We start from the raw sequence: 19,029 nt of genomic DNA, 5'->3' as shown, positions 1-19,029 counted from the left end.
CTACTTAGAAGCTACACCATCATCCAGTTTGCAGGAGTTTAGCAGTGGGATGAAGATAGTCAGTGTTTGTGCCTGCATTTCATTGTTTCTGTGTTCATCTTTGTGTAAATAATAATAGATAGATCCACTTTTTCTTCTCAGCTTCTGTCCTGGGTTTAGTTCAGTGTATTTTATAAAACCACAAAGCCAAACAACTGCCAAATAACTCAAGGAATTAATTAACCTCATGTTTGCCTTGGCGTGTTCCTTTTTGCCTCCTATTTACTTTCTCAGCAGTAACTTACTGTGCAGTAAATTACAAACAACATTTATTTGACTCATGTTACAGAGTGAGCTATCATTCCTAAGAGAGGATTATTACTGAGTCAAATATAACTATACTGTAGACATGTTGTGCATCATTTATCTGTCTTTAAAATTTTTCTCTTTGTGTCGCAGACAGTTTGGAATTCTGCCTATTTCTGCTCTTCACCAGACTCTTGTATAGACTATTATTTTCACTTGAAGCATCAACTACACTCATGGCAAAGTGATTCCCGACATAACAGAAAACAAGTTTGAAGATGTCATCTCCAAAAATAAGTTTATTTTAGTGCATGACTGCTTACAGTGCTGCATGACACCTACTGAAATCAATACAGTGCTTCCTGAGTACACATTACACAATGTTTCTATTCAAATGTTTGAATAAGGGAGTACTTGAAGAATAAAATTTTCTTCTAAGTCTCCATGGCAGAATTTGGCTCACTCTTCTTTTTCTATTTACAGATTTCCCAATGGTGGTGGAAGAACTTAGTCATGTACACACAGCAAAACACACAAGAGGATTGCTAAAGGTAATTTTGTAACCAATTTTAAATATTCTTGATTTTCATCTGATAAGTTAATCTAGAAAGAAATAAAAAGAAAGCCTATTTTTACATATAGCTAATATTAAACCTGCCGTTTTACAGAGGTAACCAAATATAATGCACATGTACTTTGAAGTATGTATCAACCTCTGTCATATGACCAAGTCATAATTATGTAGCAAACATATCAAAGGTACTAATGAGAAAATTATTTCTCTGTTGTTTACTCAAAATGTTGTGGTGTTCAGACACCTGGTAGTTATATTACCAGATCAAGAGATACATTAGTTACAGTAGTGATACCTCATAAAACAGAACTCCAACATCAAGACTTTCATTACAGTACCTTAGGTTTTCTTTCCAGTATATAAAACTCTTTCTTCATGATGAAACACGGCTCTGTGTTTCCTGTGTAAATTGATCCTAGAGAATTGCAGGATAACAGCATGATCTGCCATAATGTGTGTTTATGCTGTATTACCAACTATCTTTATGTGTTAACATTTTAATTGCAAGATAATCAGTGTTTGCCTTGTAAAATTGCTAGGAAACACTTTTTCACTTCATAGGAAGCAAAAAAACCTAATATTTGGCATGATTGAAAGGATGTTAATGTTAATTCTTATTTTCACTGGTTAAGTCTACTGCTGTTCCAATGTAACATCTCAAGCACCTGAACCTATGTCTCAGGGGCTTCCTCTGTGCTGCCCCTGGAGCACAACAACTCTGCAGAGGCGTGTCTGCATTCCCTCTTACAAAATATGTCTGGCTTCAGTGTATGCACTGGAGGCTCTAGCTTTCTGGAGTCAGAGGTAGAGTAGCATCTCAGCTTTTTTAGATATAATTTTTCAGCTCTTTTAGTTGCTGAAGAAAACTAAACCTGTTGGGAGTAGAGCTAATGCAGTAGTATCTACTCTTTCTGCTCTCCACCAGTTCAATATGGCGTCAGACCTCTGCTTAAAGTGCTTATCAAACCTACCCTGCCTCAACACAAAGCTCAACAACAGGGAACAGCAGCACCAGGATCCTGCCCTTGGTTCAGCCCTCCTCAGCACCGCTTAGGAAGAGGGAGGATGAGGAGAGGTGATGTGACCCCACAGGTTAGAAGCAAGGGCACAGAACACAAAGCAGGCCTATGAGACAGCTCTAGACATATACTGTGGTCTTAGGACAAACTTAATTCTGCCCTTTATCAAAAAATACAGTCCGCTGTCTTGACAGAAATGCCTTCTTTTATAAAAGTGAGTATAAATACTCAGAAAGTATGTATGCATTCACTGTAATTTTGTTTTAGCTGAGGTTACTGACGGTCAATTCCTGTTGTTTACACACAGTCTGGTAATTTTAGGTGCCCTGGTATCTGCCCAAGTCACAGTCTTTCCTATCTGCTATCACTGTTGAAAGGAGATTAAGTTATACTTGCACATGCAAGGAAGTAAGGGTATCCAGTGGGTGCTGCTGAGACTTGCTCCAGAACACCTGCCATATAGGCTGAAGATGAGACACTCAGAAAAACAGGGAGAGGAAAACCACCCAGCCAACTTTTAATTAACTCAGAAAAGCAGAAGAGCTTCAAAGGAATTGCACTGTTGTGCTTGGCCTCTTTTCCTATACATTCTCATGTGCAGAGTTGCTGAGTAACTTCAAACCCTGCTTTATTTTTTACATTTCACTGGGAACGAGCATTGTTACTGTGTGGCTGAATTGCAAATAGGATGGGAATCACTTCCACTTCTGCTCTATTATGTTAGTGCTGCAGCAGTAGCGTTTATGATGTTGGCTAAAGGCGTGCCATGGCTTCTTTGGACAGGTGAACACCCATCCAAAGGTTTGCAATTTGGCTGTAAATGTAGGCTGGGAAAATAGGAATCAGAAGTAAAAAATTGCCAGTGCCTCTCACCCTGGTGCAGTGTGCTCTGAAATGGCAGATTTAAAGAAAGCAAAAGAAGTCATTTCAATTTTGGAAATCTGTAAAAACAACAAATATTTTTATTTCTGTCCTAATGTTCAAGGTGTTCCAGTGTGGAATAGTGCTCCAGAAAGGTCCTACACTGGCAATTCATCTCTGTTGTCTTGGAGTCAGATCAGTCCACACTGACATCAAGTGTGAGGGTTTCCCATTGCTACATGCTCTATATCCCATGGGATCACACTGTTACTTGTAGTATTTAGAATACATGGGGATGACCCACAGTAGATAAAAAAGGGTCTATCCCAGTTTCAGAATAAAACTAATTCACTGGTTTGTATGAGGTACTTGTAAAAATCTGCATGTAGCACAGGTAAAACCTAACAGCTCACTGTGATCAATGAATGCTGTTGTCTTTCACTTTCCTGAGCGCTGCTCTTAGACTAAAATTACAATTATCTTCTCCAGGCATTTTAACCTTGAAAAAGGGTGCCTCCAGCAGAACTACTTTTTAAGAACTATCTTGAGGATCAGTAGCAGTATTGCATACTCAAGGATTCTTATATTAGAACTTTCATAAATATTGTATACACTGAGTGTGTAATGTGCTGTGTTGGTTCCTCTGCAGCACTGAGATCCATCATGTCAGCAATCAATGGTTTAAGGCTCTGAGAATCTAAACTGAAACTGAGCAATGTAACACTCTCTGAAGGACTGCAGTTGTCTTATGTGGGCAGAGCTGGAGAAATGAGGGGTGTCACCCTGTGCAGCTCACGTAAGAATGGTTCCAGAGGAGCTGCTTCTTAGAAGGAAAATATGGACATTCATGTTTCATTTCTAATCATAAGCCATTAAAAAAAAACCAAAGTCCCAAAAGTCATTCCATCAACTGCCTGGACTATAGTATAACAGGTAGGGAGAATAATCTAGTGTTTAGATTATGAGCCTGAGGCTTGATTCTTCTCTCACAAAAGTTTAGCAAACTTTTATTTGATTGACATTAGTGGATAAAAGCAATTTTAAGGGAAAAGTTCTAAAGTCAGGCCTTCCTTGAGATGTGTCCTTTATTTCCAGTTCTGCCACTGACCTCTGACAAAAGCACTTATCCTGTTTTGTATTGGTCCTCCTTCGTATTAGAAAAGCAAATAATTAATCCGCTTGATCCAAAGTGCTTTAAATTAGATGTGTAACAACATAGCATGAACAACATATGCACAAAACTGTAACTATGTGCCACGCAAACATTGTGTGGCAGCAGCTGTTCCCAGGTACTGAGCTAGGCCTCGTTCTTGGAACCTGAGTACACCACAGGTAAGTTTTTATTAGCAGCAACTAAAATGCTAAATTCTGGTGGACTTATATGGGCTCTGTATAGAGAGTACGCTCATATTCATTTATTGTCCTCTCTGGTATCCTTGGTTAATCATGATAATTTATATATATTTGTATCTCATTTACTTGCTTTCAAGGCATGAATAAGTAATGTTACCCAGATATTTTTAGAAGGAAGGAAATGAAAGGCCAAAACTTATTATTTTAAACAGTAAAAGTGATTTTAGTCTAGTACTGCACAGTATAATTGCCAAGGCACTTAAAAAAAATATTTCATTGTTACTGTTCAAATATAAAACAGTTTAATATATGCGTATGCACAAAGTTTACCAATTAACTTTGCATATCAGTCATAATATTTAAGCTAGAAAAACCCAGAGATTTACAGGTAAGCCTTTGAATGGTATTGTATTTAGTTATGGCAGGTTCCTAACACTGAGTATGGGCTTCCTTCGCCCAGGTACTAAAGCAAGAGGTGCGGTGAGTTTCTCTCTGAGCAGTCCGTCTCTCTAGCTATAACCACAACAGGACATTGCCTCAATGGCATCTTTTTGCCTCTTGTAAGAAAGGAACATGCTTCAGGGGGAATGTTACAGTAATCTTTTCTTTCTGGACGAATGGCTTGATTTGTGTCCATGTTCCACCTTTTGCCACCTCACAAACTCTCTAATTCTTTCATCTTGCTCCATGGAGGCTTTTGGACAGACATGGCCCTGGTGATGCCACTGGAGGTTACCACCAAATCCAAGAGGAACAGATGATCTGTCCATTACAAAGTACTGGCTCTTGTTCAGTAGCTGTGTCTTCCCTCTTAGCAGGGGCCAACCTGGATTTCCTTTTTCTGGGGCAGCAAAGCAGCATTCTGAAAAGACTGGAGAAACAGAGCTAAACCCAAATAATGTAGTATTTTTAGTGGTTTTTTGCTTAAATCTCCTTCATGCTGAACTTACAGGGGATTCTGAAACTTCCTTTACTAAGTGCAAGATTGGGTTCTTAGCAATAAACTGCTGTGTTCTTTACTATTATATTAGACTAAGTCCTCATAAAGTATTTTGGGAACCAGACTGAAGAATTCTAAAAAAAACTATTAATATGCTGGGCTTAATTAGAGAAGCAACTGTGGTACCCTCTCTGAAAGTGAGATCAGTTAAAGGGCATGAAGTCTTCTCGGGTTTTTTTTATCTGTGAAAAAAAGATATCTGTTTTCTCCTCCATACCAACAGCTGCCCAGTATTCTTCGCAGGGAAACATCTGTACCGCATAACACCATTCTGTCTTCTTGAAGGAGTGCATTTGACTTGGAACACAGCTTTGGAAGCTGCATTTTTTTTGATGTGTAAATGATCAATAGGGATTTGGTGCCTCCGTATCCTCTTCATGGGGTATTTTGTACCCATACGTATAATTGTTCAAACTAGCTTTTTTTCATGCACCTTCTATAGGTACTGTTGGAAGAGAAGGATAAGAATCCTTTTTAGTCATCTGAAAATAAATTAATTTTAAAAAACCTTCACAACTGCAAGTCAGCTTTCACAACAAACAAAAAAGTAATATTAACCATCAGCCTCCTTGCTGACTTTGTGCTATTACAAAACATGTAAAAGGAAGGACAATGAAGCAGGGAATTTTCATTTTCATTTCAACAATTACGCTTGGTCATGTTTAGTATAGCTATCGATAGGACACAATTCTTATTTAGGTAGAAAATAACACCAGTCAATGTGGGAGAAAATGTGAGTTCATTCAATACCAGACTGTACATCAATTTATTTAATGCCAACACTGATGAAATGTAAAGCTGATCAAGAGATGGATGCTGAAATTGCTGTGCAGTCCTTACACACTGAAAACTTCCACTGAAGTCAGTGGGAGTTCAGCTGGGAGTGTGTGAGTGGAGCCCAAATCTCTTGACTCAGCTCACGGATGTTGTTGAGCACCAGCACCAACTTGTGAACTCCATTATCCTAAGATTGGGGGGGGGGGGGGGGGGGGGGCAAAGAAAGTCATACTGTGTAAACATCTCATCTTTGGAGCCAGGCATCCTTCTGTTTCTCTTTCTGCCACTTCACTTCTGTAGACAAAGTGCTTTCCCGGTAAGTGAACCCGGTTACAAAAAAGGAATGCCAGCCAGCCTTGGCAAACTGAGCCTATTGAATACTTGTGGCGCAGCTTCGAAACGCTGTTCACCTACCCAGTATTAGAATAGCGGCGGAATAAACCCAGGCGTGACCTTCGTCTTCCCGCTGCATCCTCTGATGCACGAGTTTAACTCTCCTCTGCGAACAGCTTTGGCTGTCACTTTGGCAGACGGTGTCCATCCCCTCGTTCCCTCCAGCGGCCGGGAATCGGTACGGGATGGGAGAACGCCGCCGCCCGGCCAAGGCTCTCTGAGTGTCTGTCTCCCCCCGCGTCCCGCAGCCCCGCGCACTCTCACGCCGCCACCCCCTGCCTCGGGCTCACCCCCGCCCCGCTTACCTCGCTCGCAGTCAGCGCGGCCGCGCTCCGCCGCGCCCCGGCCGGCCCCGGGGGCGCAGCCGGGTCGCCCTTCGCGGTCGCCGGGTAGGGCGCAGGAGCTGCGGCGGCCCCGCAGCGCCCGGCCCGCTGCCCTCCGCCGCGGCAGAGCGGGCGCCGCCGGTGCCCAGGAGCGCTGGGCCTCAGGGAAGCCCCCGGCGGGGCACCCGGCGGGGGGCTGTGGGACGCGGGCTGCCGGGAGGCTGGCGGAGACCTGCCCCGGCCCGCGGGCTCCGGGGATCGCCCCTATCACCAGTGCCACCACGAAGCCGGCGAATGTCATGGTGCCAGTCCCGCCGGCTTTGGTCCATCTCCCTCTCTCATCGCTCCCGGGATGCGAGGAGGGAAGGCGGGGCCGCGGCGTCCCGCTAATCCCCCTCGCCGCACACCCCTGCCGCCCGCCCCCGGCTGCCCGGCCCGCGGGGGCAGGGCGAGCGGGGCGCGGGGAGGCGCAGCCCTGGCGCTGCCGGCTCTCTACCTGCCGCAGCCTGCCCAGCGCGGCGGGGAGCGGAGCGGAGCGCCCGTCCGGCCACGGACACGGCCCCTCGGGCAGCCCTGGCGGGGTTTACAGGCGGATGCGTCCCCCGAGCCCGGCCCCGGGGCTCCCTCCCGCTCCCCCGCCCGCCTCGGGGCTATCACCCCTGTACCATCCCTCGCCGGCGTCCCTCCGAGTTCTGCTCTGCCCGCGGTCTCACCGCAGCCCCGCAGGCTCACCCCCACCCCTCGCTTTGGGGGTCCCCTAGCAGCGACCTTCTCTGCCCTGACCCGTGCCTGTCTCTCCCCGGACCTCCGGTAGGCTCACAAAGAGCAGAAGGAGCCGGGACCGAGCCTGGCCTGGGGCGCGCAGCTTCGGGGCGAGAGGCCCCCAGGGCCGTCTGGGGCGGCACAGGGGCTGGAGAGATCCCCAGGCGTGTTAGCGGGGAACAAAAGGGCTGGAAACAAATGCCATAAAATGTCTTCGACGGTTTAGCATTATCCCAGTCCCGTTTGCTCTGAATAGTAATCTGCTTATTTCTGAGCGCTGCAGAGGTCTGCATGACCTGATCATCTCTGATTTCCTTGTCCCACCGGGATGGCTGTCAGTCAGATGGCTTCTTTGTCTCGCATTGTTTGGTTGTTAGTTTGGTTTAGTCACTATGTTTTACTTTACTGCCGGTTTTAATCTGCGCCGTTCATCCTTGAGGTCCAATTCTGCCTCATGGAGCGCGTACACTTTATTTATTTGGCAATTTATAATGTGAGTCTGTTGAGTCACCTCTCCATAAGGTCCCTTTTCCTCTCTAATTTTTTTGTCTGGAAAGTGTTCATCTGGTTTTTGAGTGAGCACATACGTTTCCACTATCTCTTGTTGAGACAAAAGTCTAAAAGAAAGAGGGTGATTTCTGCTTTCCATGCAGAATGCCACATATATCCAGTGAACTGTGCCCTTCCTTTAGCAACCTCCAAACTCTTCAAAAGGTGAAGAATGCAGCTTTATCAGCTTAAACTTTTGTTTATCACAAAAAGAGCTCCAATGCTAAGGAAAGCAGGTAACGTAGTGTTTGGGATTGCCTGTGTTCATCTTAGTTCTGCTTATCTGTGGTTAATCCTTTATGGCAGCATTACAGTTTGTATTTTAATTACTCACTAAGTTAAAGCATACTCTGCTGGGGTTTCTACAGCAACGTGAAAACTATGCTATCACAGTGTCTGTTGCACTTCTTTGTGGACAGAAAAGCACAGATTGTTCTTTCTTCCTGAGATTTCTTCTGGGGCTATGGATATGCATTATTTAAAAAAACATCAGGACTGGCAAGAATTTAATTTGTTTTCAAGGTATTTGACTATATACAAGATATTAGCCTGAAAGCAACTCATTATGGTCGTTTTTATATTGTCTGAAATTCTGTTTCTGTCATGATGAGCTGCTTGCTTTTACCCTTTGGGAAGGACCAGTTAAAAGCATGCTCAGCCTAGCTGGTTAAGGTTTCCTTCATTGCCTAGTAAACACTTTTTGGCATCAAGCAACAATATTTCTTTTTCTCTGACCTAAGCTCTTTTTCCAACCCTCTGTAGCCTGGAAGAAAAAGGGTTCTCCTGATCAGCACAAGGGGAAGAGAACAAATGAGTATGATGAGTCTTGCAAAGTGCTTCAGGCAAAGCTCTGAGCCTGGTGCTTAACTCATGTATTCTGATTGCATTCGCCTCCCCAAGGTGTGTGGGCTGTGCAGTGAACCTTCTTTACCTATTTGGGTAGAGGTATTTGTGCCTGAGCTTGCAAAATGCTATTCAACAAGAGGTGAGGGAAAAGAGGGGAGGCTACTCAGGGAAAAAGGATTGGAATTCCAAAAAAGCATCAAGAATTAAAAAAGCAGCGACATAATGATTCACTCCCAAGACAGGGTTCAGGTTTAATGGAAGAATCCACATGTACACACTGACTCTTGAAGATTTTAATTTTTATCATGATCATTCTTTTTGATGTGGCCTTATAAGAAGAAGGGGCCTTCATTTGTTTTAGAAACTATAAATGAACATTCCCTATGATATGAGGTCTGTTAATGCTACAGAAAAGAAAGCTTTTGTTACAGTTTACAAATTAGGGACTCAGTCTGGCATCCATTCAAGACATTGATAGTAAACGCACTGTAAAGAGGAGGGGTACTCTCCTAAGGAATCCTAGAGCTGATGGAGGGGTTTTTTACAGACTGTATGCTTTGCACTTTGTTTGCAGCTTCTGTCTTGGCTTGAGCATGGTTGAGCATTTCTGAGTGTCTCCCCCATACGGTTTCTCTGGTGTCTGAACAGTCTGAGCACATGCACAGTTTGTCCTGCGGCTCTGGCACTTACAGGTGCCATGCAGAGAATCACTCTGATCTGCTTGACTGCTTTTATCACACTCAGAGGAAGCTCATTGTCTCTGTGACTTCTGCCTCTGTCACATGTAGTCACAATCACTCAAAAGTTATTGGAAAGAGCAAAGACAAAGCAAGAGTTACATTTATAGACTGTGGTCTGAAGAAGCTTGATTCTTTTGGACTTAAAATGGACTCTCACACTTAAAATAACAGTAAAAAACTGCACTGTGCTTTAAGGGTGGACTTTACCTTCACATATTTAGAAACAAGAAACAGAGCATTATTACTCTGATATAGCTTTAGAAAGATGCCAGATATGAAATGCTCTTCGTGCATTTAGCCACCTTAGAAAGTGTTCTCTCTGCTGTACAAAACTGTTAAAAACTCATTCACAAATTGAACTGCTTTTGAAAAAGGAAATGCAAATGAATAAGGAATTGCAAATGGAAAGGACAGCAAAAGTATGTTTTCTTATTTAGGGAAATAGGCAACTAGCTCTTTGAAAACCTCAAAATCAATCTGGGTGTTACATATAACTTGGATAATGAAATTACAGCATCCAGCTTTTCAGGAAAAAAAGGCAAAAACTGCTGAAAATCACAAATCTTTGGAAACTGCAAGTTAAACTCCTGCTGCAGCACTGGGGGATTTAAAGTCAGTAATCTGTGTTTAACAAGGCCTGTATTTTTATAGGAAAGTAAAGGCTTGTTATGGTCTTTTGGGATTGGTAGGGAAAATAATCCATTAAGATGACATTACAGTGGGTGAACTGGCTCCAGGTGAAGCCCATTCCCGATTTTGCAAAATGGTTCCAGTACTTAGTCTCTGTATTTAGCTTGTTTTGACAGCAGTCCCGTAGACCAACATTCATGACCAAAGCTGGGGAATCTGTGCTGTGCACTGGCAACTTCATGACAGCAGTTGGAAATCATCTTCCAGAATAGGTTTTAGTTTCTGTACAATTCCACAGAGTTGGCTGATTTTTGATAGTGCCAATGCCAAACTGTTGATAAAACAAATAATTATAAATAGTTCATAGTTATGAATGGATCTCACCACTTCAACACCCCCTGCTCCCCTCATACTTCGTGCATAGATTCCTTAGGTTACCCAAGAAATGGAAATGGTCACATCATATAGAGCAATGTGGGTTATTCATAATATGCAAGGCTTTAAAGGAAACTTACTCAAGAGCTTCCTTCATCCTAATAGCGTTCTAAAAGCACTTGATAGTTCTTCCCTGTGGCTGGCTCTGATTTTGCATCATGTGAGGATACAGGTTATTAGAGGACTAATTTTCAATGAGTGGTTCATGTGAATAGGTGAAAATATCTCATGTGTGGGTTAACCATGCAAAAATAGTAGTCCTGCATTTCAAAACATTTAATACCCAGCATTTAAAATTCCGCTGGAGAATCAGTCTAATTCTGCTGCCATTTGAATCAATAGGAAAATTCACTGATTAGCCTCTTCCTGTGTTCAGTAAAGCTGCTTACCTTTATTTTTGAGTCACTCATGCAGTGTGCTGTCAGCAGAGATTTTAGAAAAGCTGAGCACTTCCAGCTGTTGATGGAATTCAGTTAAAATACTGGTGACAAGTAAAGGCCTGACTCAGTCCTGTCTCACTGCCACTGCTAGCCCTATCCAAGGTATTCTCTCCCGCATTCCCTCCTGCCCACGTTAGCGTCAAGCAGCAGCACAGATGGGACAGCTCAGACCGAGGGCTGACTTCAGGCAATGAGCTCTGCAAAAAATTCCCCCGGGAAAGAAGAACAAAGCAGAGAAAATGTAGTCAAATACCCAGGCACAACAATGAAATTATTTCCTTACTGTCTAGCTAATAATTTGTACTTTTTATTTCATATAATTAACTAGGCTGGGGCAAATAGATCAAGTGCTGGAATAAATGGAAAAACTTGTACACATGACCTAGTGGGCACTGGGTGAGGTCAAACACCAGGCTGAAGCCAGGACTAGGAGAGGAAGCAAGACTTAACACAAAGGAGACTTCCATGTGCAAAATGAGCCATGGAACGGGTGCCGAAATGAGTCAACATTTTTAAGATGTAAGTCAGCTCTCTTTTAAAATAATTTTATTCATTAGTGTCATTCTTTTTAACTACATGGGCAGCAGAAATTTGAAATGCTGCCAAGTCTGACTCAAAATTAATTTGGGTTTGTGCTTATGTGGAAGAGAATAGGCCTTCTGTCCATAATTCCATATAAGCTCCATAGGGTGACCCTGCATTGCACAGGATATAGCTGAACAGCCGGTAATTGATGAGGTTTCCATTAACACATAACACAGTGTGCACAGTAATGAGATCACAGGAAAAGCTTTTTTAAAGTGTTAAGTACTTTTCGTACAAGGGGCTGAGTTCATATTATAAGGCAATAAGGAACCTGTTTTCTTGGAACAAGGCAATAAGAAACTTGTTTTCCCAGAGGAGTTCAATACACAGGTGTATATGTGCTCAACACTGGGTTCCACAGACACGACAAAGTAGCTGCAGTTAAAATGGAAAGGTTTCAAACTGGGCACCAGTTTCTGTTGCATGTGTAAAGCAGGCGACAGGAGTACTGGGTGTAACACTTTGGAGCACTGGAGACAGGATGTGTCCATGGTGTTGCTACTATTTCAGCAACACCCAGGAACGTGCAACTGGCACAGCATATGGGCCTGTTCATGCACTCCCAGTGCTGTGGGGTTTGAGCCTGGTTTGATACTGCTTCCTTGAGCAACCTCCAAGCACTCCTTATGCTCCTCTCACAGAAGGAGTGTTCAGCAGATTCCAAGTGTGCAGTGCCATGTGGCAGAGTGGGGAGTGAGACTGGAGTGTGAGAGCAGGAGAGCCCCGGCCTGCCTGTGGAAATACAGCAGAGGTGCTGCTTTATCTCCTGATGCTCGCAATGGGAAGTAAAGGCAGCATCCCATATGTTGCAGTCTGTTAACTGGGTGAAAGGGGAGGCTGTGTAGCCAGTCTATAAATAAGTATATTTAAAGAGGCAAGAATATGCCAAGGAGGATATTTTTAAGAAATGGTATAGAAAATCACATTTGTTAACAAACAGGCTTAGTGGAGTTTTGCTAAGAAATTGAACTTCAGTTCCAAACCTGACTACCCTGAGCCTATATGGGATCTGGTAAGTGAGTCAGTCCTTTAAGGGACAGAAAATGTGAAAAAAAATTATAAATTCATCTTAAAACATGCATTTTGGATTCTTTTTCATTTAGAAGATGGCCTTGCAAATGAGTCAACATTAGGTAAGCCTGCCACAGAGCAGGATTAAGCCTTATTTATACAAAACATCCCCTGTCATTGAGGACAACTGGTTCACAGAGCTGAGATATATGACCTTCTACAATTTCCTCTGACATTCATGTGTAGAAGGTTCCCTGAGGTAAACAACGCTTTAGAAATGTACTTGTTTAAATAAGTTCTTCTCTCACAAACAATCCAGGTAGTTTCCTCCAATGATTTATGTCTGGAGTGGTAGCATTTTTCTTCTCTTTGCTCAGAGATAAATTTCTCAAAACATTTCTTAGTAATACCTCTTTCAGAATTCTGCATTTCATTGTTGTGAAGTGTAAGTGCAGTGAAAATCCCAAACCACAGAAAGTGAGGCAGGCAGGGTTGGTTTATGGTTTTGTCTTCCACCTCACCCAAGTCCCACCTTCCCATTAGCAGCAGTGGAATGAGTTATTTCTGCTATCTGCTACACTGTCTCCAACAGCAACACACAGAGAGTCTGTAAGGACTTTTTTTCTGCAGAGTTTAAGAGGGATGCAGGAATTCATTTAATGCTGAGCTACATATGTGCAATGATCCTCGGTCAACATTAGCCAAATTTAATCCTATCTATTTTATATAAATTTGTTTTATGAGAAAGACGGAGGCTTCATTCTCTCTTCATTCTCCTCTCTTAATAGTTTTGGATAAGAATATTACTATTATTTTTTCAAAGGAACACATACTCTCATACTTACTGAAGGGAAAGCCAAAAAAACAATTTAAACTTACTTGACTCAGGGAGACTAGGATTTATTGGTTTGAATTGAAAGCATGAGGACTAATTTCAAATTGCCTTTTGTTTTACTTGAATTATTTGAGAAGTGTAAATGTTAAGGAGGGGATTATATTGATGAGTGTTTATAATCCATGGTCTCTTGGCTTTATAGGTTAATAATTTCATTGAAACCAGTGAATCTTCTCATGTTAGTGAGAAGATATTGTGCATTATGAATACATGCCTCAGTTTGCCCATATTGGTACCATTTAAAAAAAATACAGATCCCAGTAGTTCCCAGATTCCTTTCACAAATATATGCAGAGCTGCAGCAATCATGTCACATTGATTGCTATAAAGTGATGCACAAAGATATACTAGATATTTGTGCCCCCTTTCAACAATGTAGTTGAAATTTTACAATGCAGACACCTATGCTTTAAAATAAATAAGGTGGGGATCCTGTGTACAGTTTTGAGGAGTTTCTGTACCAGGTGGGATCAGAGTTATCTTTGCACTATTGAATTATGTCTCCTGTTGTTAGACCAGCACTGGCATTGTGCCAGTGACAGACGTTGGCACTTAGATTGCCTTTATTCCCACAGAATGCAGGTGGGAAGGATGATGGATGACAAGGGCACAAAGCAGGAAAGTTCCACTGCTGGAACTACTGGCAAAACAAAGAGCTTTCTTATAATCATCATCATTGACTAAATCCTCCCTTACTCATCTTCACTTCTGACTTTCTTATCTCCTCAGATCCCTCTTGTCCTATTATTGTGATTTCCCGATTGTTATTTCCTTGATAATCTAATGGCTCTGTGGGATTACATGTTCCAACTTACTTTTTTTCATACTTAGCCATTTCAGCTGACATAATGATACATCAAGTAAAGGTAAAAATTAAAATTTGGCCCATTGGTTTATGAAGAACACTACTTTTTCTATAGGTACAGCTATACAAAACATAGGTAGTGACTTCTGTTTTCATATTGATCTGCTTAGCACTCTATTTATTTTTTGAATAAGCGCTGTATTACACTACACTCTTACTTTTATTACTTTAAACTTTTAAACATTGTTATTTTACACAATACCTCCTAATGGTAAATCATTAAATTCTACCAGACCAAATGTCCAGTTGTCTGAAGTGGAAGTACTGCTAACTTTATCAATTATAAAATTTCAAACCTCTCCTTGCTTTATTATGATCATTACTCTGTTTTGGAACCAGGTCTCGGAACGTTGCCATTAGTTTCAGCAGAGCCTTCATTTAGCCCTTAGAAATCAAGTAAGTAATTTGTGTTGGGAGCAGTAGGAGGTGGACTTGCAATTTGAATCATAGGATCATAGAACATCATGTGGGAAAGGACCTCAAGGGCCATCTGATCCAAACTTTCTTGGCAAAAGCACGACCTAGACAGGATGGTTGAGCACTCTTAAAAGTGTCCAGTGTTGGTAAATCCACCACTTCGCTGGGGAAATTATTTCAGTGATGTGTAGTCCGTGTGTCCACTTTTTTTTTTCCTGTGTATGGGTTTTTCTTCCTGAATTTCTCTCTCTGAATTTCCTAGGATCCAGGAAAAGTGAAAAACTCCTTTCTCTAACATTTCACTACAAGCCATATTCTGGAGCAGCAAGAAGATAAACAATAAAAAATTCAGGACTATATTTAAAAATATTTAAAATATTTTGTATAAATAACATGCTGATGGAAAATCCATCATTTAGTTAGCTGTGGAGCTAGCCAGGAGACACTAAATAATACTGAAAACTAAAGTACTGAGTGTGTCAGGTAATACATAAAGATGGGTTTTCTGGAATACGGAGACATCAGACACAGGAGGTTTTCAGTGTACAAAGCTGCCATATCCTGTCACGTTTTGTGCAGTGTCATTCAGTCTCCTTTACTGCCAGTCAGCAGAAACAAAGCAGCTCTGAGACACAGCATGTGTACAAGTACCACAAGTAAACATAAAAACGAATGGGCTTGTTTTGCAAGCATGATGGGACACAGATTATGGCTGGAAGATAAAACTGACAGTATAATTTAAATGTATTGTGTGAAAAACATAGGGAAAGCAGGAAAGTGATACATAATATTTTCTGATCTCGGTGCTTGTAGAGTTAAGTCTGTAAATTGGTGAACACTGAGATATATAGAAATATGGCTCTCTGTTATTCAAAGCATTACCAATTCCCACTTTAATGCTTTGGTTTGTAACAGTAAAGCCAGGAGATGTAATGTCATTAGATCTGTACTGCCCTTGAGTGGATCAAATTCAGCTCAGTGGTAGAACAAATAATAACACTGAATTGTATAATCACTAGAGATTTACTCCTGCCTCACTAAGGGGGCAGTGTCTAAGTGAAAAGGAGTCAGTACAAGGGTAGATGCAATGCACCATAAAGCTGCGCTCCACCCTCTCTTCACGTGCTGTATTTTAAGGCATATACACAGACATTTCTGCTGAAAAGCATTCTCTGAATGTGGTGAGAAGCTATTGCCTGGTCTCCAAATGAAGTGGGACTTGAGGGAAGAAATGTAAAAAAGCATAGTCTTATCTTTTGCAATACAAATTAACACACTGAATTTGTAGAGTAGAATAAACTAGATCAGACCGTTATGTGGTCCAACTGCCTCAGTACCTCAGGGCAGACCAAAAGTTAAAGGCTGTTGTTAGGGACATTGTCCAAACACCTCTAAAACACTGACAGGTTGCCTGGGGGATTGATCCCCTCGCCAGGGAGCCTGCTCAGTGTTTGACCACCCTCTCCTAAAGAAATACTTCCTAGTGTCAAGTCTGAATAGCTGTAAACAGGATATCTTGAATTAAGAATAGAGACTATAATTTTGGTAGTTTGTGACATTTCAAGAACAAAACATATTAATCAGAAGAATTTTTAAAAGCAGAAATTATTACTATTCCTAGCAGTTAAACAAATCCAGTGCAAGGTCTTAAAACCCACTCCTGACCCATCCACATTTTTCAGCTAAACAAAGTTCTGTTCAAAAAGCTTCTCTAATTCTGCTCCAATCCTGCTGGTTTTCTTTCAGCAATGTTGGGTACTGCTTGTGAGGAAGCCATAAAAATGTTTAGTTCAGGCCATTAAATGAGTTTCTTCCATGTAGGGGAATTAGAAATATTTTATCATTTTTTAAACTTTTGTGCGCAAGTCACTTATTCTTGCTGACAAAGTAGAATAAAATATGATGCCATTCAAAAGCAAAGGAGCTACAGAATCTCTTTGAAAATTCCTGTCAGTGCTCTCATCCAGGTACAATCAGCTGCTGCAGGGGCAGCAGCTCCAACATCAAGGCTCTATGTCTATCACAAAGGACATGTCCAAGGCTGGATCAAGTGGCAGTGCAACTTGATCAAGGTGAAGTGTGAAATCGCAGCACATGCTGGGCAAATTATCCACAGCCAGTGGCAGAGTGTTTATAAGGGCTCTGTTTTGGCTGGATGCTTGTGGGCTTACTAAGGACAGGCAGTCGGATAGAGTGCCTGCTAGACACTCTGCTGCTACTTAGTTCCTTCCAATAGATTTTTTAAACTAAATTGGAGCTGCTACAGTGAGCTTGTGCAGATTCATGGGTGTGGTGTTTTTTGCAGTAGGTTCATTAACTGGGATTTGTCTTCTGGTGGGGACACAGCCTAAGGCAGGGGTGTAAAATCAAGCGCAGGCGTGGACACTGGGTGTTGGGGTACTGTCACTTGTTCAAAATAGGCTCCAATGTTGAGGTAACAATTTATAAAGACATTGCTAAAGAGGTAGATCCAGGTACTTCATTGAAAGCATGGGGGAAAGGGACATTAAATAAGAGTGTGATGTTAGTCCATGTTAACATCTGTTTTTCTATTATAAAAGGTTCTTATATTTTCTGTTTTTCTCATCATCCTTTTTGAGTTAAGAGACAAACTTTCTCATTTCATCTATTTGATCCATTTGGTGCTTTTAGTTTATTAATTTATTTAGCATCTAATAGGGCACAATGTAGTTTGAGTTTTGTAATGTGAAGAACAATTAAATGAGAGGACAGTGCTAAATTAAGCCATCTCTGTCTAATTCTGTGAAAATTCTACAATAATTTCTACTGACACAAAATAAGTAGCAGTTTTTTGCTAAATGGAGTAGTCTAGACTTGCATATATGTCAGTGTAACACAATTCCCAAATGGGTGCGAAATGGTGTAAACTGTGACATTCTTTGTTAGTGTTTTATAAATACTTTATAATGCTGCAAATGGTTAAGTAAAGTTAGGCAGAGAATATCTGCTTATTGCGCAACCACCTGACGCTGGAAGTAGATACAAGTAGGCTGGAGGGGGATGGTATTTTAATTCAAAATTATCACAACAATAGAAATAAATAAAAAGATTGAATGTGTGTCAGAAAAGAGAAGTGAAAGGTAATGTACTTAGGGATAATCAGCTAAATAAAAATAAGATGTGGAAACAATTGGCTTCATAAACATGAAGAAAAAAGTCTGGATAATGGATCAGAGTTGATGGCAGTTCCACCATTAGACCAGTGAGAATTCTGTCTGATACTTCCTTAACTGACCACAGCATGCACAGAGAAGCAGAAAGGCATGGAGCATTCTGCAAAAATACTACTTTTTTGTTTTGAAAGAGTGCATGTATACAGCAAAACATCTTCATAGCCATTAATGTTTGTAAAGATCAGCTCATCTTAGCGACCCGTTCTAAAAATGGAGTGCAGGCTCCCACAAACCTCATCAGATCACATCCAGGAGGAAGTGATTTTGTTACTGCACAGAGGCTTCTACTGTATTCATTACAGCCAACAATATCAAAGCAGTGTACAGTAGCACGAGACAGCTACTGAGCATTTCTTTCCCCATAACATTTCCATGGATAGTAATGTATTCCCTAAGGAAATACAAAAAACAACTTTTGGTATTGTAGAGTTTTAACAGTTCAAAAGCTCCCTCATATTTCTAGGATATTGTATCACTGAGAAATGTGATAGCTGGAAATGTTTTCTTTCTGTATTAGTCTTGGCTTCTTTCATTTCCTTCTCTTCATGCATCTTTCTGTTTTCAGCGTGACCATGTGACTTGCATAATGTTATTGTCATGTACACAATATAAAAAAAGGAGACTATTCACACATTCAAAAAAAGGACAATAACATCTTGTATCACTTAAAAGTGTGTCATTATGTGGCCGCAAACCAGCAGAGGAACAGCATGCTGTGTGCAGCACGGACCTGAGTGTCACTTCTCAGCTCTTGCTGCCCACATCGCTGCGTCTGGCAATTACGGGAAGAATTGGTCCGTGTCAGGAGAGGAAACATCAGCATTAATTATGACTGGGGGATAATTTGTAAGGTTTCTTTATTCTTTTGTTAAGTTTCCTTTTGTGAGACAGTAGGAACTGACGTTTACTGCAGGCCTTTATTTCCATCTTTATTCTTCACTGCATTCTGAAAGTCAGCATGAAATATGGAGTAGATACATTTCTAGACAGATAGTACAGAGGAGAGGGGAGATAGGAGGAAGCAGGAAAGACACCAAAAATGAGCTGAAAGGAGTTTCAAAGATTCTCTTCCCTC

General features: G+C 41.5%; 1 protein-coding gene across 1 annotated transcript in view; it reads right to left on the bottom strand.

Annotated features, from left to right (window-relative positions):
* The window catches only part of PRSS12 (serine protease 12), a gene marked incomplete at both ends in the record, with an annotated part of 30,788 nt that extends 23,902 nt beyond the window's left edge, over nt 1-6,886 (bottom strand). Inside the window, one exon of the mRNA XM_084204945.1 lies at nt 6,568-6,886. Coding sequence (XP_084061071.1) covers nt 6,568-6,886 — 319 coding nt within the window. The remainder of the gene's footprint in view (nt 1-6,567) is intronic.
* Nucleotides 6,887-19,029: the final 12,143 nt, after the last annotated feature.

This window comes from Fringilla coelebs (genome assembly GCF_963513975.1).
Source record: "Fringilla coelebs genome assembly, chromosome: 4".
NCBI classification, from domain to species: domain Eukaryota; kingdom Metazoa; phylum Chordata; class Aves; order Passeriformes; family Fringillidae; genus Fringilla; species Fringilla coelebs.
Note: the sequence above shows the minus strand (reverse complement) of the source record. Positions and strands in the feature narration are given on the sequence as shown.